General features: G+C 39.3%; 1 protein-coding gene across 1 annotated transcript in view; it reads left to right on the top strand.

Moving 5' to 3' along the window:
- The first annotated feature begins 1,358 nt into the window (after positions 1-1,358).
- The window catches only part of SLC30A9 (solute carrier family 30 member 9), an 83,407-nt gene continuing 62,295 nt past the window's right edge, over positions 1,359-22,470 (top strand). Inside the window, exons 1-2 of the mRNA XM_027056138.2 lie at positions 1,359-1,617; positions 21,681-21,848. Of these exons, the coding sequence (XP_026911939.1) occupies positions 1,506-1,617; positions 21,681-21,848 (280 nt within the window). The 5' untranslated portion in view covers positions 1,359-1,505. The remainder of the gene's footprint in view (positions 1,618-21,680; positions 21,849-22,470) is intronic.

Genomic DNA, 22,470 nt, shown 5'->3' with positions numbered 1-22,470 from the left:
GTATCCACTATAAGAAACCAGGGGCTACTTTAAGAAATCCAAAGCATTATGGCAAAGATTAATGGACATTTACATACAATGACTATAAAGTTAGAGTTAAGCCTTTATGTATTTTGTATCATGGAGTTGAATTTCTGTTAAAATCTATCCACAAAGAAGAGACAAGAACTTTTTAGTAATATTCTGATTTTTTATAATCTTGAGGTTATGACTATTTAACCTTAATGTATTAAACTATGTTTGTCATAGAAGTTAAATTTGCTTACCATTTTGTGATAATTTATTCACTGTGACCCCACTAAACTGGTTATACTTATCTTAATTGGCAAAAAAGGCTGTAGATTCTCTCAAAATTAGGAACAAACTAATTTACTTCCCTTTGAAAGAGCTATTCTGTAGGAACATAGTTAAGCTACTCAGATTGATTTCAAAACAAACGACAATGCATTCCACTCTATTTGCTGTGCTGGCGGTTGTTTTACCCCCTCGGAAACAGCAATGTACAAAACCCAAGATTCCGTGATGCTTATTTTCTATTCCGAGCAAATTAAAAAACAAAACAAAACAAAACAAAAAAAAAAACTACATAGAAACTTTCAAATAGTGATAAGCGTTTTGAAGAAAAGTATACAAGGCAACCGGGTAGAGACTAACCAGCCCTACTCCAGCCAGCGTAGTCAAGGAAAGTGTCTATTGAGTTTGAGCTAAGATCTGAATGAGCATGTCAGAGGTCAACACCGTGGTGAGTATTGTTCCGATCTTTCTAGAACCAGACTGACTCCTGTTCCGATGTCCGCACATCTCCACTTAACCCACCTCGAACACATTAAAGTCTTACTTTATTGCATTACACACGGGAATCGGAAGTTTAGAGGTAAATAAGGCAAGTACCTGCCTTCACGTACTCTGGCTACACACTGGTGTGTTAGAGGAGAACGACGTACTGGGGCAGGGTTTGGAGAGTACTGAGTTCGGCACGTTAGCCGCTGCTTGAGCTCATCCAAGAAGGCTCCGGAGAGAGAGGTTAAGTAAGCCACCATCCTTCCTTCCCACCTCTCTTCCCATTTCCAACAGCATGGCCCACGTTTCGAGCTCAGAAATAGAAGCAGGCAGACGCCCGAAAAGGCCCTGTCACTTCTCCCACGGTTTTCCTAGCTGTTAGGATGCAAACCACTCAGGCGATGACTTCCAACTAACAGGAAAAGGTACAGACGCAGAAAAAGCGAAGAGGACACCAAAACCCCGCAGCATCCCCGCCCTGCGCACGCCGTGGCGTCACGGTCTGCGGAGGCAAGGCCTCTTGATTTGTGCTCCGAGACTACGTCACTTCCGCTGCCTGCGGGCTCTGCGGCGCTAAATGTTGTTACTATTTCCGGGTCATCCAGGCCGCCTGTGGCGGCGCAGGCGTGAGTATTAGCAGGTGTCCGGTCTATGGAGTCAGTTGTTGCCGGCGGCGTCGCGGAGGCAGGAGGTGGTGTCCGAATAGGGGCCTTTGCCCCGCCAGGATGTTACCGGGCTTGGCCGCCGCCGCTGCGGCCCACAGATGTAGCTGGTCCTCCCTGTGCCGGCTCCGTCTGCGCTGCAGGGCGGCGGCCCACGGCTCCAGCGAGCGCCAGGGTGAGTGTACCGGCCCGGCCGCTGACTCCGCGGCAGGTGACCTGGAGGACCAGGCCGGTCTCGGCGCTTCGCCTCGGGCAGTTCGCCCGCTTGCCCTTCCCCAACCCCCTAACCTTCCTTCCGGGTCTCCGCCTTTGCAGTTCGGCCCGCCCAGCCCGCGGGGTTTCTGGAGAGGTCTCCCAGACCGTGGTTTCGCTTCTGGCCCTAAAACGACCCCCGCAGAAACTTGCGGGTAGCTCTCGGGCCTGGTCGCATGCATGAAGCCGACCACTTTGTACCAGATGAAACGCCACGTTTGCATCGCAGTGTCCCCGGTGACAATCTCTTTCCTTTCGGACGGTGAGAAATTGCTGACTCCCCAGAGTGCCTGGGTGTTTCGAGCTCACCAGTTCCCTTTGAGCGCTTTTGGCCGAGCAGGTTTTCTTGCCCTGCCCCTTTTCCCATATCTCCAACTTTTGTCTTAAATTTCCCGAAAGTAGGGAGGATTGTGGGGGGGAGTACTCCTTATTTACGAATCATTCTTGAGTATGAGCGTATGACCGTGCCACAGTCATTGAATGTACCCAGTTTGGGCCTGAAAAGCAAGAGAACTCTTCGGTTCTGTTGAACAATCTTATTGGTGAAAACGTGTGTACTGGAACAGTAACAGAAAAATGTGGTTGACGCGAATTTTTATCCCTCTCCTTCAGCATTCTTTTCTGCCTCAAATTTAAGTTGTCCCACAGTTTCCAAGATAGCAAGGAACTTTTCAGTTTTAGTAAGGCTTGTGTCTGTTTTTGCCATGGCTTGACATGCTGTAGCTTGATTCTCCAGAACTGATAGGAACGAAGAGGGAAAAACAGAACCATATCCACCCCGAGTCTAATTCCTCAGATTCTTGAGTATGCAGAGTATTTACAGAAACATTTCCCAAAAGTTCATGTTTGAAAAACTTTGTAGCATGTTTGTGACCTCAGACTAGAAGTTAGAACTTGTAGTCACGTCATTCAAGTTGATAAGTAATATAAAGTAATGCCTAAGCTGTGCAGATAAAATTGGAATACATCAGTGTCTTTTATTTGCAATGAATGTATAAACTGGCTCTTAAAATTTCAGAGGAGTTAATTTTAACGTCACTGTTCTTGGGGCTTTTTGGTGGTGATAGAAAAGTTGAGTTTTTCTATATTGGCAATATAGCCGGTTCCCTAATGAACAAAATGAATCATCTGATTATACCATACTCCAAAATCCCCAAGTAAACCTTCTAGCAGAGTTGATTCTTATTGCCAAGCAATTTTGGCATTTTACACTTAAATTAGGTATATTGGCTGTTGAATTTAGTCTAAACTGCCCTTTAAGTGTTAGTTGAAAGGATTTGAAATAGTGTAATTTGTATTTCCTATTCTCTGTAACTGTCATCGTGTCCAAAATTATGTACTCTTTGTCTCATCCATCTGTGAACCACAGATAATAATACCTATTTCATCAGTCAGAATGACTTTGCAAAGTTCTTTGGAATGTTTATCACCAGGAAATTAAAATGTGTTTTCACACTTAAAAAAAAAACATGTAGTAGGTTTTAAAAATAGCCTTCTTTGTGAAAATTTAGTTCCAGAAATACCGAAACAATTTTTAAAAGGACAACAGTTATGGTAAAATTTTAAAAAGCATTTAGAAAAAGGGTACTATTTAAGTTGGATGCATGTAAGAAGAAAAGGATATTTGAAGAACTTTTGGGGGAAAATTCCAAAAACATATTTTTCTTTGTCAAGAAAAAGTTTATGCTTCTAAATTCCTGTGTGGTGGAGGAAAAACTTACAAAGAATAAGGAGAGGAGGAAGCCTTAAGGGAAACAATTGCCTTATTTGCATACTTAGAAATGAGAAATGCCTGTACACTGAAAGCTCAGTTTCAAGGGGATAAGGAAAACAACCATGTAGAGCAGCACTGTCCAAAAGAAAGATAATTGAGCCATGTATGTAATCTTGAGTTGTCTGATGGCCAAATGTGAAACAGTAAAAAACAGATAGTGTTAATTTTAATATATTTTAGTTCTTGGGTTTTTTTTTTTTTTTAATATTTATTTTTGAGAGAGAGCATGCGCTAGTGGGGGAAGGGCAGAGAGGGGAACAGAGGATCTGAAGTGGCCTCTGATAATAGAGAACCCGATGCGGGGCTCAAACCACAAACTACGAGATCATGACTTGAGCTGAAGTCGGACGCTTAGCCAACTGAGCTACTCAGGTGCCCCAATTTTAATATATTTTATCCAGTATTTTCAAAATATTTCAGTATGCAATCAAGATAAAAATTGAGATATTTTACATTATTTTTTGTACTAAATCTTTGAAGTCCAGTGTGCATTTTATGTTTAGCACATCTTAATTCAGAATAGCCACAATTTAGGTGCTCAATGGACAGTGACTACTGTATTGAACAGTGCAGTTATAAAGTTAGTATCCCTAATTTATAAAGAATTTTTACAAACCAGTGTATCTTGCAGTAAAAAAAAAATGGGCAAAATAAATAAATGAAGAGTTCATTAAAGGAGTTCAGGTGGCCAATAAAAATGCAAAAATCTACCATACGTACCGGTAGGCATGGAAATATTAGTTTAAGGATTTGCTACTCATTGCCTGTAGCATATTGGCTGAGTTTTCCATAATGATGCCTCATACGGAGAGTATAGGAAAGCAGGAACTTTCTTACTATTCATTGGGACATACAGTTGAACAGTGTTTTGGAGGTCAGTTATTCTTTATATAAAAAGAATACAAAGGGGTCACCTGGGTGGCTCAGTTGTTTAAGCATCTGAAAGGTCTTAGGTCATGATCTCATGGTTCATGAGTTCTAGCTCCACATCAGGCTCTCTAGTGTCAGCACAGAGTCCACTTCAGATCCTCTGTCTCCCTCTCTCTCTGCCTTTCCCCTGCTCATGCTCTCTCTCAAAAATAAACACTAAAAAAGAAAGAAAGAAAAAAAAAAGAACTAGGGGCACCTGTGTGGCTCAGTCCAGTAAGTGTCCAACTTCAGCCTAGGTCATGATCTCGCGCTTCCTGAGTTCAAGCCCCTCGTTGGGCTCTGTGCTGACAGCTTGGAGCCTGGAGCCTACTTCAGATTCTGTGTCTCCCTCTCTGCCCCTCCCCTGCTCACACTCTGTCTCTCTCAAAAATAAATGAACATTAAAGAACAAAAAGAACTTTAGAGGTGCTTGGGTGGCTCAGTTGGTTGAGGTCATGATCTTAGGCTTCGTGAGATCCAGCCCCATGTCTTGGGATTCTCTCTCTCCCTCTCTCTGCCCCTCCTCTGCTTGTGCTCTCTAAATAAACATTTTAAAAAAACAAAAACTTTAAAAGTTCATACTTTCTGACCCAATGATTCTATTTAAAATGATTTACTTTAAAGAAATAAGCAGAGAGGTATTACAGTGTGTGCACAGATTCATTATTCATTATAATAAATTGGTAACATTTTTAGTTATGGAGAGTTGGAAACTGAAATATATTATGGTGCCTTTATTATGCACTGGTGATGTATACAACATTAAAAAAATCAATTTAGAACAATATTTAGTGACATGAGAAAATGCTATTGTACTATTAGGTAAAACTAGAAAAAATGTACAGTAAGAATATATACCGCTCCTGTCAGTGGGGACAGGAGAGTGGCAGAGACAAGTAGAATCTCAGGCAGGCCCTGTGCTCCTCACTGGGCTCCATATGGGGCTCCATCTCACAAACCATGAGATCGTGGCCTAAGCTGAAATCAAGAGTTGAACGCTCAACCAACTGAACCACCGGACACCCCAAACATAATCCTTTTAAAGAATAAAAATGTGACTTAGTTTCTGTAGTTAATATTTCCTTTTTTTAAAAAAGTTCCTCTGACTTTGCATGGGGCACTTATTTTATTTTTTCATATATTTATGCCTCACCTCATTTGACAAAAATTTGTGATGGGAGGATGCTCCTTTAAGTACTGCATATCAAATTAACAGATATGTGCTTTTGCTTAAATCTGAGGTTTAACAGAAGTGTAGTTTTAAATAAAAAATTAAATTTTTGTATTTTATTCCTGTCTCTAATCTGGTAGTATTTATTACCCTAAGGAAAATAGAGTGGAAGTTTTCACTTTTGTTGTGCCTCCTCCCCCGACCCCACTTTGAATAAGTTATAGGAACATTGCCAGCTATAAAAGACCATTTTGGCAGGCTGACAGCATAGTTCTATATAGTTCAAATTTATGATAGGATGTGTTAACTGAAAGATGATGCTAATCATACTGTGTGCTTCATAGGTTTTTGTGAGTTGAGGTCCAGTTCAGCAAAGGGTGCCAGGCATTGTAGTTAGTGCTGAACAAGACAGACCTTCATTGGGCAGACACTAAGAATGAGAAAACATGTCTAAGTGCTGCAAAAGATGATGGGCTAAAAAGTAGCTAGCAGGGGCCATTTCATTTAGATCTGCTAAGGAGGTGGTGGCTGAGTCAAGGCATGAAAAATGAAAATGAACTAGCCACGCGAAGATCTAGGGTGAAGAGCAGTCCAGGTAGAGCAAATAGGAACCCTAGAGACCATATAGTAGCGTTCAGGAGCAGAGAAGAAAACAGCTGTGGCTCGGGGAAGTGGGCATAGAGTATGAAATGAAGTTTGAGAAGCATCAGTGCCTTTTAGGCCATAGGTTTTAAAAAAGGGCAATATTTACAAAATATCGGTCAGACTACTGTGGGGAGAATGGATTGAAAAGGGGAGAGTGAGTAAGGACATCATTTGGGAACTATGATAGTTATCTAGGCAGGCAAGGCTGTGGCTAGGCCATAGTGGTTAGCAGTGGAGATGGAGAGAAATAGATGACTTTGAGGTATGTTTTGGAATATAAATTAGAAAATATGATGCAGGGAAAGCATTTAAGACAATGGCGCTTGGTAAACCCTAAATATATTAGATACTGTTTTTACTTTTCTAAGCATATATTAACAAGAATTAAGGGCAGTAGAGATGTATACCAATAGGCAGTGTAGGAAGTTGCCAGCATCTCATATTTACTTAAAAAAACAATATTCTTCCCTGTTGCTTACTGTGTTCTGGAGAGAAATCACATCCGTTATCGTTCTCTAGGCTGAGCTACCTGATCTAGGTCACACTTTTGCTTGCTAGATGATTCGTCACCAAAGGTTTTCCTGTGTTTTTGGCTAGCTGAAAGCGTAAGAGTAAACTAGATAGTGTCAGTATTAGTAGTAATAATATTAGAAGTAATTTGGCAATGAATGTATTTCTTAGTTTTTTAAATTTTCGGCATTTTTTTGGAAAATACAGAAAATTATAACTTATCAAGTAAAAACTATACATAATCTAGATATTTCACCAGTCACATTTTTTTTTCTTAATTAGGCTCTATACTCAGTGCGGGGCTTGAACTCAAAACCACAAGATCAAGGGTCACATGCTTTACTGACTGAGCCAGTCAGGTGCCCCCACAAGTCACTTTTGTTGTTGTTGTTGTTGTTGTTCAAGTTTTTATTTATATTCTAGTTAGTTAACATGTAGTGTAATACTGGTTTTAGGAGTAGAATTTAGTGATCCATCACTTACATATGACATCCAGTGCTCATCACAACAAGTGCCCTCTTTAATATCCGTCGCCCATCCCCTCACCCACTTTCCCTCTAGCAACCTTCACTTTGTTCTCTATAGTTAAGAGTCTCGTGTGATTTGCTTTTCTTTTTTTTTCTCCTTCCCCTATGTTCATCTGTTTTGTTTCTTAAATTCCACATGTGAGTGAAATCATGTGGTATTTGTCTTTCTCTGATTAATTTGTTTTCCTTAGCATAATATACCACAGCTCCATCCACATCGTTGCAAATGGTAAGATTTCATTCTTTTTGATGGCTGAGTAATATTCCATTGTATATGTATATACCACATCTTCCTTATCCACTCATCAGTTGGTGGACATTTGGGCTCTTTGCATAATTTGGCTATTGCTGATAATGCTGCTAGAAACCCTGTGGTGCTCATGTCCCTTCAAATGAGTATTTTTGTATCCTTTGGGTAAATTCCTAGTAGTGCAATTGCTGGGTTGTAGGATAGTTCTATTTTTAACTTTTTGAGGAATGTCCACACTGCTTTCCAGAGTCACTGCACGAGTTTGCATTCCCATCAACAGTATAAGAGGGTCCCCTTTTTCCACATCCTTGCCAACATCTGTTGTTTCCTGTGTTGTTAACCATAGCTATTCCGGCAGGTGTAAGGTGATATCTCATTATAGTTTTGATTTGTATTTCCCTGATGATGAGTAATGTTGTGAGCATCTTTTCATGTGTCTATTAACCATCTGCATGTCTTCTTTGGAAGAATTTCTATTCATGTCTTCTGCTCATTTCTTCACTGGATTATTTGTTTTTTGAGTGTTAAGTTTGGTAAGTTCTTTATAGATTTTGGATACTAACCATTTATCCAACATGTCATTTGCAAATATCTTCTCCCATTCCATAGTTTGCCTTTTAGTTTTATTGATTGTGTCCTTCAGTGTGCAGAAGCTTTTTATCTTGATGAAGTTTTTGCTTTTATTTCCCTTGCCTCCAGAGACGTGTCTAGTAAGAAGTTGCTCCGGCCAGTGTTAGAGAGGTTGCTGCCTGTTTTCTCCCTTGGCATTTTGATGTTTTCCTGTCATCCATTTTGAATTTATTTTTGTGTATGGTGTAAGAAAGTGGTCCAGTTTCATTCTTCTGTCTGTCGCTGTCCAGTTTTCCCAACACCATTTGAAGAGACTGTCTTTTTTTCCATTGGAAATTCATTCTTTTCTGCATTGTCGCAGATGAGTTGATCGTACAGTTATGGGTCCATATCTGGGTTTTCTATTCCATTTCATTGATGTACGTGTCTGCTTTTGTGCCAGTGCCATAGTGTCTTGATGACTACAACTTTGTGATATAGCTTGAAGTCTGGAATGGTGATACTTCTGCTTTGCTTTTCTTTTTCAGTATTGCTTTGGCTTATTTGGGGTCTTTTTTGGTTCCATATAAATTTTTGGGTTTTTTGTTCTAGCTCTTTGAAAAATACTGGTGGCATTTTGATAGGAATAGCATTAGATGTGTAGATTGCTTTGGGTAATATAGACATTTTAACAATATTTGTTCTTGCAATCCATGAACATGGAAGGTTTTCCATATCTTTGTGTCCTCTCCAATTTCTTTCATAAGTGTTCTGTAGTTTTCAGAGTATAGATCTTTTACCTCTTTGGTTAGGGTGATTCCTAGGTTATCTTACGGTTTTTGGTGTAACTGTAAATGGGATTGATTCCTTGAGTTCTTTTTCTGCTGCTTCATTATTGGTGTAAAGAAATGCAACGGATTTCTGTACATTGATTTTGTATCCTGTGACTTTGCTGAATTTGAGTGTCAGTTCTAGCAATTTTTTGGTGGAGTCTTTTGGGTTTTCTACATAGAATATCATATCATCTGTGAATTGTGAACATTTGACTTCTTCCTTGCTGATTTGGATGCCTTTTATTTCTTTTTCTTGTCTGATTGCTGAGGCTAGAACTTCTAGTACTGTATTATGTTAAATAACGGTGAGAGTGGACATCCCTGTCTTGTTCCTGACTGTAAAGGAAAAGCTCTCAGGTTTTCTCCATTGAGGATGATATTAGCTGTGGGTCTTTCAGATATCGCCTTTGTGATTTTCAGGTATGGTCTCTTTATCCCTACTTTGTTAAGGGTTTTTACCAAAAATTGATGTTGCCTTTTATCAAATGCCTTTTCTGCATCTGTGGAGAGTCTCATATGGTTCTTATCCTTTTTTTTATTAATGTGCTGTATCACGTCGATTTGTGAATATTGAACCACGCTTGCAGGCCAGGAATATATCCCATTTGATTGTGATGATTGTGGAGAATAATTCTTTTAATGTGCTGTTGGATTTGACTTGCTAGTAGCTTTTTTAGAATTTTGGATCCATATTCATCAGGGACATTGGCCTGTAATTCTCCTTTATAGTAGTTTGATTTTGGAATCAAGGTATTGCTGGCTTCATAGAATGAGTTTGGAAGTTTTGCTACTACTTCTATTTTTGGACCAGTTTGATAAGAATAGGTATTAACTCTTCTTTAAATATTAGGTAGGATTCCTGGGGCATCTGGGTGGTTCAGTTGGTTAAGTGTCCAGTTTCGACTCGGGTCATGATCTCGTGGTTCATGAGTTCAGGCCACGCATTGGGCTCTGTGCTGACACCTTAAGAGCCTGGAGCTTGTTCCAGATTCTGTGTCTCCCTCACTCTCTCTGCCCCTCCCCTGCTCATGCTCTGTCTCTCTTTCTCTCTCTCAAAAATAAATAAACATTAAAAAAAAATGTTTGTTAGGATTCCCCAAGGATGCCATCTGACCCTTGACTTTTGTTTGTTGAAAGATTTTTAATTACTGATTCAGTTTCTTTGTTGGTTATGGGTCTGTTCAGATTTTCAGTTTTGGCCGTTTATATGTTTCTCGGAATTTATCCATTTCTTCACCATTGCCCAATTTGTTGGCATATAATTTTTCATATTATTCTCTTTTTAAAAATTAATTTTCATTTAAAGTATTCCACATACAGTATAGTATATTGGTTTCAAGATTGGAACCCAGTGATTCATCACTTCCATATAACACTGTATACTCATCCCAATAAGTGCCCTCCTTTAATGACCATCATCCATTCAGCCCATTCCCCCATCCACCTCCCCCACTTCATTGACCCTCAGTTTGTTTCTGTATTGAAGAGTCTCTTATGGTTTGCCTCCCTCTCTTTTTATCCTTCCCATCTCCTGTGTTTATCATTTTGTTTCTTAAATTCCACATATGAATGAAATCATGACATTTTTTTCTCTGACTTATTTTGCTTAGCAGTGCTCTCTAGTTCCATCCATGTTGTTGCAAATGGCAAGATTTCATTCTTTTTGATCACCGAGTAATATTCCATTCATCTTTTTTATCCATTCATCAGTTGATGGACATTTGGACTCTTTCCATAATTTGGCTATTATTGATATGCTGCTATTAACATTGGGGTGTGTGTGCTCTTCAAATCAACATTTTTGTATCCTTTGGATAAATACCTAGTAGTGCAATTGCTGGGTCATAGGGTAGGTCTATTTTTAATTTTTTCAGGGTAGTTCTATTTTTAATTTTTTCAGACAGAAAGAAATAAAAGGCATACAAATTTGGCAAGGAAGAAGTCAAGCTTTCACTTTGCATAGATGACATGATACTCTACGTGGAAAACCCAAATGATCCACCAAAAAACTGCTAGAACTGATCTGTGAATTTAGCAGAGTCACAGGATATAAAATCAGCATACAGAAATCAGTTGCATTTTTTTAATTAAAAGCTTTTAATTAAAATTTTTTAACGTATAATCCTTTTTGATAGAGACAGAGTGTGAGTGGGACAGGGGCAGAGAGAAAGGGAGACACAGAATCTGAAGCAGGCTCCAGGCTCTGGGCTGTCAGCACAGAGCCTGACATGGTGCCTGAACCAGTGGACTGTGAGATCATGACCCGAGCCAAAGTCAGACACTCAACCAACTGAGCCACCCAGGCACCCCTCAGTTGAATTTCTATACACCAATAATGAAGTAGTAGAAGGAGAAATCAGGGAATTGTTCCCATTTACAGTTACCATTTATGGTATATAAATGTTATATAAACCATTTATCTTATGGTTTATACCAAAAACCATAAGATACCTAGGAATCAACCTAACCAAAGAGATAAACGATCTGTATGCTGAAAACTATAGAAAGCTTATGTAAGAAATTGAAGAAGACACAAAGAAGTGGAAAAACATTCCATGTTCGTGGGTTGGGAGAAAAATATTGTTAAAGTGTCTATACTACCTAAAGCAGTCTACACATTCTGTGCAATCCCTATCAAAATAACACCAGCATTCTTCACAGAGCTAGAACAAGCAACCCTAAAATTTGTACAGAACCACAAAATACCCCAAATAGCCAAAACAATCCTGAAAAAGAAAAGCGAAGCTGAAAGCATCACAATTCCAGACTTCAAGCTGTATTACAAAGCTATAATCATCAAGACAGTATGGTACTGGCACAAGAATAGACACATAGATCAGTGGAACAGAATAGAGAACCCAGAAATGGACTCTCAGATGTACAGCCAACTAATCTTTGACAAAGCAAGAAAGAGTGTCCAGTTGAAAAAAGACTGTCTCTTCAGGAAATGGTACTGGAAAAACTGGACAGTGACATGCAGAAGAATGAAACTGGACCACTTTTTTTAAAAATTATTTTTAATGGTTATTTATTTTGGGGGGAGGGAGGAGGGGCAGAGAGAGAGAGAGAGAGAGAGGGAGACACAGAATCTGAAGCAGGCTTCAGGCCCTGAGCTGTCAGCACAGAGTCCAATGTGGGGCTCAAAATCATGAACTGTGAGATCATGACCTGAGCTGAAGTCAGACAACTAACTGAGCCACCCGGACACCCCAAAACTGGACCACTTTCTTATACCATACACCAAAATAAATTCAAAATGGATGAAACACCTAAATGTGAGAGAGGAAAACATTAAAATCCCACAGGAGAAACAGGCAGCAACTTCTTTGATTTTGGCCACAGCACCTTCTTATTAGACATGTCTCTGAAAGCAAAGGAACCCAAAGCAAAAATGAACTTTTGGGACCTCATCAAGATAAGTCTTCTGCATAGTGAAGGAAACAATCAACAAAACTAAAAGGCAAACTATGGAATGGGAGAAGATATTTTCAAATGACATATTGGATAAAGGGTTAGTATCCAAAATCTATAAAGAACTTATGAAACTCAACACCCAAAAAACAAATAATCTGGTGAAGGAATGAGCAGAAGACACGAATAGACATTCTTGCAAAGAAGACATCCAGATGACTAATAGACACACGAAAAGATGCTCAACATCATTCATCATTAGAGAAATACAAATCAAAACCACAGTGAGTTACCACCTCACACCTGTCAGAATGGTTAAAATTAACAACACAGGAAACAACAGATGTTGGTGAAGATGTGGAGAAAGGGGAACACTTTTGCACTGTTGGTGGGAATGCATACTGGTGCAGTGACTCTGGAAAACAGTATCAAGGTTCCTCAAAAAATTGAAAATAACATAATATTCTCTTTTAATTGTATTTCTGTGATATGGTTGTAATCTCTCCTCTTTCTTTTTTTTTTTTTAATCTCTCTTTTTTTTAATGTTTTTTTTTTTGAGAGATAGACAATGAGCGGGGGAGGGTCAGAAAGAGAGGGAGACACAGAATCCGAAGCAAGTTCTAGGCTCTGAGCTGTTAGCACAGAAGCAAGTTCCAGGCTCTGAGCTCCTGACAGGGAGCTTGAACCCACAAACCCTGAGATCATGACCTGAGCCAAAGTCAGATGCTTAACTGACTGAGCCACCCAGGTGCCCCTAATCTCTCCTCTTTCATTCGTGATTTTATTTGGGTCCTTCCTCTTTTCTTTTTGGTAAATCTGGCTCAGGGTATACCAGTTTTACTCATTCTATCAAAAACCAGCTTCTAGTTTCATTGATCTGCTCTACTGGGTTTTTTGTTTGTTTCTGTATCATTTATTTCTGCACTAATCTTTATTATTTCTCTTCTGCTGGCTTTAGGCTTTATTTGTTGTTCCTTTTCTAGCTCTGACAGGTGAAGGTTAGGTTGTATATTTGAGACTTTTCTTGCTTCTTGAGGTAGACCTGTATTACTGAATGCTTCCTTCTTAGGACTGATTTTTCTGCATCCCAAATGTTTTTGACTGCTGTGTTTTTATTTTCATTTGCTTCCAGATATATTTTAATTTCTTTAATTTCCTGGTTAACCCATTCATTTTTTAGTAGGATGATCTTAACCTCCGTGTATTTGTGGTCTTTTCCAATTTTTTTTTTTTTTTTTATTGTGGTTGACTTCAAGTTTCATAGCATTGTGGTCTGAAAACATGCCTGGTATGATCTCAGTTTTTATACTTGTTGAAGCCTGATTTGTGACGCAGTATGTGATCTACTCTGGAGAATGTCTCATGCGCACTGGAAAAGAATGTGTATTCTGCTGCTTTAGGATGCAGTGGTCTGAATATATCTGTTAAGTCCATCTGGTCCAGTGTGTCATTCAGAGCCTTTGTTTCCTTGTTGAGTTTCTGCTTAGATGATCTGTCCATTGTTGTAAGTAGTGTGTTTAAGTCCCTACTATTATTGTGTTGTTATCATTGGGTTTCTTTATGTTTGTCATTAATTGATTTATGTATTTGGTTACTCCCAAATGCATATTATTGGGGGCATAAGTATTTCCAGTTGTTAGAACTTCTTGTTGGATGGATCTCTTTATTATCATATAGTGCCTTTTTTCATCTCTTGTTACAGTCTTTGGTTTAAAATCTAGTTTGTCTGATATAAAAGTATGGCTACTCCAGCTTTCTTTTGACATCCATTAGCATAATAAATGGTTTTCCATTCCTTCACTTTCCAGCTGGAGGTGTCTTTAGGTCTAAAATAAGTCTCTTGTAGGCAGCATATAGATAGGTCTTTTTTTTTTTTTTTTTTAATCCATTCTGATACCCTGTGTCTTTTGATTGGAGCAGTTAGCCCATTTACATTCAGAGTGATTATTGATATGAATTTAGTGCCTGTAAATACAATATGAATTGTATTACCTGTAACATCAGAAGATTTTCTGGAGATTTTCTCTGCTCCTTTCTAGTCTTTGTTGCTTTTGATCTGTCCTTCCCACTCAAAGAGTCCCCTTACTAGTTCCTGCAGGACTGGTTTAGTGGTCACTAACTCCTTTAGTTTTTGTTGAGAAACTCTTTATCTCTCCTATTCTGAATGATAGCCTTGCTGGATAAGGTGTTCTTGGCTGCATATTGAACATGCCACTCCTTTCTGGTCTGCCAAGTTTCTGTGGGGAAATCTGCTACTAACCTTATTTGTCTTATAGGTTGGGGATATCTTTTCCCTTGCTGCTTTCAGGATTCTTTCCTTATCTTTGTATTTTGTAAATTTTATTATGATAATATCTTGGTGTTGGCCTGCTTTTGTTGATTTTGATGGGAGTTCTCTGTGCCTCTTGGATTTTGTTGTCTGTTTCCTTTCCCAGATTATGGAAGTTTTTAGCTATTATTTGCTGAAATAAACCTGTCCCTTTTTCCTTCTTATTCTGGAACTCCTATGGTATGAATGCTACGCTTTATGGAGCCGCTGTGTTCCCTACATCTACATTTGTGATCCAATATTTTTCTTTCCCTCTTCTTTTCAGCTTCATTATTCTCCATCATTTTATCTTCTATATTACTTATTCCTTTGCTTCTTTCATCTTTGTCATTGCATCCAGTTTTTGCATCTCAGTTATAGCATTTTTGAATTTCAGCCTGACTAGCTTTTAGGTCTTTTATCTCTGTGGTAAGGGACTTCCTGGTGTCTTCTATGCTTTTCTCATGCCCAGCTAGTGTCTATATGATTGTTGTTTTAAATTCTGGTTCAGTCATATTACTTATATGTGTTTTGATTAAATCCCTGTCTGTGATCTCTTGTTCTTTCTTTCAGGATGAATTCCTCCGTCTTGGCATTTTGTGTAGGGCTCTGTCTTCTGTGTGTTATAAAAGCCTGTTATGTTTCCTGCTCTTGAGAGTATTGGCTATATTAAGAAGTCATACTGTCTAGGGCCTGCCGCTTCAGGAATTGTTTCTGGTATATGCTTTGTGTACTCGACTGTTGTGTTTTGGCTGTTTCTTCCCTTAGGTCAGTCCTCTGCAGAGTTTCTCTGTGCTGCAGTGGGAGTGTTTTGACCTTGTCCACTGTGTGGCAAGTTTTAACTCAGTATGTTTTGGTCGGCTAATTGTTAAAAGAGGCTGGATCCTATTTTTCCTAGAACTGAAGCTTTGTAGCACTCTATGATCAGTAGATTTGTTGCGTGTGGGTGGTGAGAGGTTGTGCTGGTCTTCTGGGGGAGTGGCCCACTGCTGCTCTGACTCTCAGGCACACTTGCCCTCGTTCAGAAGCACCTGCAGAGCACAGAGGGAAGGGCTTGGTGAAAGTGGCTCAAGCTTCCACTCTGGGTGCTTTGCTGCTCACTGAAGTCCTCCTGTGCTGATGGGCGAGGAAAACATGGCATCAGCCGGCTCTCTAGTCCCCAGAGAGGGGAGTTCATGCCTTCCGCTGTTCAGGAAACCCTCACAGAAGAGCGAACGTTCTCCCCTCATGTGTCCCAGGCTTCCCTCAGATCTCTGCCTTCACCCTGTCTGTGTCTGGGCTCTCTGCCCACCCGGTGCAGTGCTCCTGTTTTTTATATCAGGTGCGCTGGCTGGGTTTCAGAACTCCAAATTTTAGGGACCCAGTCGGGCATGGACGTACTCTGATCCTCTGGGGAAGGGTCTCACTGTGCTGTGGCTGGTGCCAGTTTGTCCCAGCAGGGCAGTTGCATGAAAGCTCAGAGCCTTGGAGTTTATGGTAAAGTGCAGCAGAAAGCCAGTGTCCAGCGTAGCTGCCCTGAGCAGCTGCCTCTGCTCCTAGGCTAATGAACAGGGCAGCTCAGGGCATCTGTTGGCTTTTTTGTCCCTGGAGAGCCAGTGCCATCTCTCCAAAATGCACTGCAAGAAGGGGTGCGGTCTCTCTCAGTGCAACCCAAGGGATCCTCAGAGCACACTATCTGCACCCATGTCCGTTCTCCTTCTGCACAGGAGCACCTCTGTGACTCCCAGGCCCCACCCCAGCAACAGCGTGGACTTCTAAACCTTCAGACTTTGAGCTCTGCTGCTTGTAAAAACTTGAGATTATCAGCCCCTGTCATTTTCCCTGTCAGTGGTTTTGGGGAAGTGTTGTTCTTGTGCAATGCTTTGCACCCTGCTTGCTGTCCCTTGCATGTACATGCGCTTGCGCGCGCGCTGTCTCTCTCTCTCTCTCTCTCTCTCTTTCTCTCTCTCCCTCCCTCCCTCTCTCTCCCCCCCCCACCCCCGCCATCTCTTTCTCTCCTTTCTTCCCTCTCCCTAATCAGGGCTCCCTCCCCTCCTCAGCACAGCTGATTCTTTTCTCCCCCAAATCCCATCCCTTCATCTACCTTCCACAATTTGGCTTCTTTTCTCCCTCTAGTTGCAGTTTGTTCTTAGTTCTCAGATTTCCTGGGTGTTCACAATGACTTAGTATTTATCTACTGGTATTCGAGGGACAAGGCAAGCATAAGGTCCTGCTACTATACTACTCTGCCATCTTAACTCCTCCCCAACTAATCACATTTTTATTTTTGTTTATTATTTTTTTAAAAGTAGGCTTCATGCCCAGCGTGGATCCCAATACAGGGCTTGGACTCAAAACCCTGAGATCAAAACCTGAGTTGCTATTAAGAGTCAGACACTTAACTGACTGAGCCACCCAGGTGCCCCCTACTAGTCACATTTTTTTTTTTAAAGTTTATTTATTTTGAGAGAGTGAGCGAGAGCAGGATAAGGGCAGAGAGAGAGGGAGAGAGAGAATTCCAAGCAGGCTTTGCACTGTCAGCTTGGAGCCTGACACGGGGCTTGAACTTGAGAACTGTGAGGTCGTGACCTGAGCCGAAATCAAGAGCGGGACGCTTAACTGACTGAGCCACCCCAGTACCCCCAGTCACATTTTTTAATAGTTGAAATCCTATGTTATTTTGTCTTTTGCTTTTTTATGTAATATTCTCAATATTTTTCCACATTAATAGTTTTTAATGTATACACAATGAAAATATAGGGATATCATAATTTAATTTTTATTTTTTTATTAGGAAACATTTAAGTTTCCAGTTTCTGCCATGATAAATATTACCATGAAGAACATTTTCACAGTCTGTATTATTGTGTATTTTATGGGCCCAGAAAGCTTCTGCTGTTGTGTATTTTAAGTTCACACTAACCTCTTTAGAATAAAGTGTAACAATTTTTTTACTATCTTTCTGCCTCTTAGAATTAATTAATGAATTCAATAATTTATTAAAAAGTGGGTGTGTTTATTTTTATTTTTTATGTTTATTTATTTTTGAGAAAGACAGACAGAGGTTAGTGGGAGAGGGGCAGAGAGAGAGGGACACATAGAATCCGAAGCAGCTTTCAGGCTCTGAGTTGTCAGCATAGAGCCCGACATGGGGCTTGAACTCACAAACCGTGATATCATGACCTGAGCCGAAGTCGGACACTTACCTGACTGAGCCACCCAGGTGCCCCTATGTATTTTTAAATGGTTGTGTTGCTATTGCTGTGTGTTAGATAATATTCTTTTTCCTGAATCAAATGTGGTCCTCTATATTTTTTAGAGTATAAAATGTTAAAGGTGGTAATGTATTCTGCAAATTTTGTGCAACTTTTGATCTTGTGTCAATGCCAAATGTGTACTTTTAACGTTGCTGATACCTGAAATTCTTCTAAAGTTAAAAATTAAGGATTTTTCAAGAACAGCTAGCAAGGAAGCTATTAAAGATTATTACTAGAATAGTTTCAGAAGGATGCAGGAATCAATTTGAAGAGACCCCTACTGGTCAGAAATGGGACAGTTTATTAATCAGAGTGACTGAAATGGATTGAAATATATCAAATAACTCTTAATCTATGAAATAATATATATGCAAATTAATATAGGATGGTAGGTAGTGAACTCTTTATTATGAGAACTGGTAAATAAGGAGAGAATTAAGCATTTAGCCTGATTTTCCTATGTGAAGTACGTTGGTGAATAACCAAATAAGTGAACAGGATTTTCTTTTTGTAGAAGTGTTCTAACAATTGAAGAATTGATACATTTGAATATCTCCATTTGTAACCACCTAATGGATAAATGGTTATGGGCATTGAACAACAGCAGACACTACACAAATAGTCGACCAAATTTTATGTGGCTCCTGATGAAAGAACTCATCACTGCATAATAAGTGGTAGCATCCTAACAGAAAGAATCAGAATTTAGATAAAGCCTTTACATCCTTTGACACCATGAGAATTAAGTCTGCAAAATTCAGACTGGAAAACTACCAGGACAGAAATTTAGGACAAAACTTGGTTTCTTCACCTTAAAAATTGCTCTTAGGGGTGCCTGGGTGGCTCAGTCAGGTGTGTGGCCGCCTCTTGATTTTGGCTCAGGTTATGATCTCACAGTTCGTGAGATGGAACCCTGAGTAGGGCTTCATGATGATGGTGCAGAGCCTGCTTGGGATTCTCTCCCTCCCTCTCTCTCTGCCCCTCTGCCGCTTGGGCTCACGTTCTCTCTCTGTCTCTCAAAATAAATAAACTTTAAGAAACACATAAAGTTAAAAAAAAAAAGACATCTTGTAGCTTAAAAGAGGCTTAAAAGACATCTGCATCAACCATAGTATGTGGATCTTATTAGGATCTGTTCACACACACAGAAGTTGTAAAACTTTTAACAGTTGGAAATTGAGGATATTTGATGATATCCTCAATTGTTTATTATTTTTTTGTAATGGTGGTTTATCTGTGTTTTTAAAAAGCTCTTGTCTCTTAGAATACATACAGAAATACTTATGAATGAAATTATTTTGTCTGAGATTTTCATCAAATTAACATGGAGGTGAAGAGATATTGGTGCAGGTAGAGATAAGACAAGGTTGACTGAGCTGATAATTGCTGAAGGTGGACAATGAATATGTGGACATTTATTGTACTTTTTTTTTTCTACCTTTGCATGTATTTGAAATTTTCTTTAATGTTTGAAAAACTAAGGAGAACCTTGAAAAACATCTAGGACCAGTCATGGAAACATTGTCAGCTTCTGAGGAAGGATTTTTAAACTGTGGCATATTCCCTTTTTAAACATTTTAGTACAGTCTCTACAAAAGCATTTGATCACTGGGTGAAAAAAAAAAGTATTTGTGGCATATTGTCTTTGTTAGGTATTAATCACAAAAGATACTTTGAATCAGACCGTGAAGTCAGAATACCAGTGACCAGTGCTTTCCTGGAGGGTGTTTCTTAGGAGCATTTGCTTTAGCCCTTGCTTCACTAATTTTGCTAGTAGGCTACATATTTTATTTTTAAATTATTTTTAAATTTTATTTCTTTAAAAAAAATTTTTATTTTTTTAAATATATTCTTTAAAAAATATTTTATTTATTTTTTTTAACGTTTACTTATTTTTGAGACAGAGAGCCTGAATGGGGGAGGGGCAGAGAGAGAGGGAGACACAGAATCGGAAGCAGGCTCCAGGCTCTGAGCCATCAGCCCAGAGCCCGACGCAGGGCTCGAACTCACGGACCGCGAGATCGTGACCTGAGCTGAAGTCGGATGCTTAACCGACTGAGCCACCCAGGCACCTCTAAAAAAATATTTTAAGTTTATTTATTTTGAGAGTGTGTGAGGGGGAGCGACAAAGAGAGGGGGAGAGAGAGAATCCCAAGCAGGCTCCACATTGCCAGCGCAGAGCCTGATGCGGGGTTTGATGCCACAAACTGTGAGATCATGACTGGGGCCAAAAGAGACTGACCTTAACCGACGGAGCCATCTAGGTGCCCCTGATTTTTATTTTAGAGAGTGAGAGCACAAGACAGGGGAGAGGGGCAGAGAATCTTACGCAGGCTCCATGCATGGAGTCTGATGTGGGGCTCAATGCCACGACCCTGGGACCATGACCTGAGCTGAAATCAAGAGTCAGAACCAACTGAGCCATCCAAGCTCCCTGCTAGTAGGCTACATATTTTAATGTGCAAGAAGATACATTGTTATATTTGCTTTACTCAGCCTTTAAGAAATACCAAATGACCAAAATCATACTGGGCCTTTAACAATTCTTTACCAAATAAATGAACAATTAAGTTGACATCAGGAAATTTTTCAAAAAAAAAAAAATTCCAAGCCTGAAACTTGGGTGGATACTTATGCTGCTTTATGTTTCTCATGCTTTTCAGATTATCTTGAACATTCACAAAATTTATGTTCCTGATGAATTTTCTGAGCCATAAAGAAAAGGTTTATTCTTCCTGATTTCAGAAGGTATACATCTGTACATGCACATACATGAATTACCATTTTTGGAAAACATTATTAAACAATTAGAAAAGTTTCAGTACTTGGAATGTCTGGCTGGCTCAGTTGGTAGAACATGTGACTCTTGATTTCATGGTTATGAGTTCAAGCCCCACATTGGGTATAGAGATTACTTTAAAAAAAAAAAAAAAAAGAGGAAAGTTTCAACCCTTAAAAGCTTAACTCTCCGCTGGAGAAACTTGACTATCTCTAATGATATAACTTCATTATTTCATCTGATGCTTTAGAAGAGATGTAAATTATTCACAAGATTTTCAAGGTCTGAGTACTCATAGTAAAAAAGAGAAAGATGGTCACATGAGAGTAGAGACAGACATATTTAGTTTTCTACCACTTCAGTGCAAGTGTGGAATATATTTTTCTTCTGTATTTCAGCCTCCAAAGCCCACAGTCACCCAGATGCAGCAGCTGAAGTGCTTTGTAATTAGTCTTCTATTCTTCCCTCAATTAGAATTCCTGTATACTGAGGAATCTTACCAAATGTTGATCTAATTATCTGATTAAAAAAAAAATCAGTGACACTCTGAATGACTGATTAGTGTAATTCACTTATTGATTGTGAAGTGAAAGAGGAATAAATCTCTAGCTAGCAAAAGGAGGACACAGGGTAATTTTGAATAGGAAGCCATCTTGACCTCCCCCACCCCCTCCCCCTTAGAGTTCTCTATTCTGAAAAGTATGTTATGCCAACATTTTTTAGCATGCAACCAGCATATAAAATAAAAGTATTCCAGAGACCTTTCAGAACAGGTGAATAATCAATAATCAGAATGTCTTATCTAATTTTATATATTTTAAAAGTTTACATATGAATAAATTTACAAATTAGAGAAAATAGGAATATTATTGTTATTTTTTCTTTACAAAATGTGGTCCCCATACACCTAGGGGTCAATGAAACATCTCTGTGGAGAGGGTGGGTTGGCATTGTGCATTTGGATATTTTGCAGAATGAAAGTTTTATTGTTATTCTGTAAAATTACCCTTCTAATATTAGTAAGTATGTTTTATTGGGTATAAAATCCTTGTTGTGAGTTTGAAATTAATTTTTTTTCTTGTAGAATGGCAGAATTTAGTGACATTGGGAAGCTTTTCAAACGTGGTTCCCTGTAGTCACCCATTCATTTGTACACTGAATCAAGTGAAGTTGTACTCTACAAATGTTCAGAAAGAAGGACAGGGATCACAAAGTCTCAGAGTGGAAAAAGTACCATCATTTGATGAAACAGGTATGTATAAATCTTTTAAAATCATTTTTTTTCAGGACGCCTGAGTGGCTCAATCGGTTAAGCATCTGACTTCAGCTCAGGTCATGATCTTGTGGTCCGTGAGTTCGAGCCCCACGTTGGGCTCTGTGCTGACAGCTCAGAGCCGGGAGCCTGCTTCAGATTCTGTGTCTCCCTCTCTCTCTCTCTCTCTCTCTCTCTCTCTCTGCCCCTCCCCCACTCGTGCTCTTTCTCTGTCTCTCTGAAATGAATAAATGTTAAAAAAAAAAATCATTTTGTCTAGACCAAAATGGCTTGAATAAGATTATTTGTCCCTTGCATGTTCCATAGAACTTTTGTACAAAACTTTCTGAATTAGTGTTTACTTTGTGGAAAGCTATTAGACTGCTGATTTACTTTCATTTAGTTTTTCTGTTTCTTTTTGATTCAGTTTTGGTAAGTTCTATTTTTTTCTGGGAGCTTATCGAATTAAACTAAAATTTTAATTTATTGGATCAAGTTCAATATACTCTGTATATTCTGAGCAGCATTTATAGTTATATCCCTTTTTTTCATTCCTAATGGTGTTTGTCATTTTCTTGATTATTCTTGCCAGAACTCTGTCCATTTTATTTTGTTCCCAAGT

Source organism: Acinonyx jubatus, chromosome B1 (genome assembly GCF_027475565.1).
Source record: "Acinonyx jubatus isolate Ajub_Pintada_27869175 chromosome B1, VMU_Ajub_asm_v1.0, whole genome shotgun sequence".
Classification (NCBI taxonomy): Eukaryota; Metazoa; Chordata; class Mammalia; order Carnivora; family Felidae; genus Acinonyx; species Acinonyx jubatus.
The sequence above is the reverse complement of the archived record's forward strand: the minus strand, read 5'-3'. Positions and strand labels throughout refer to the sequence as shown.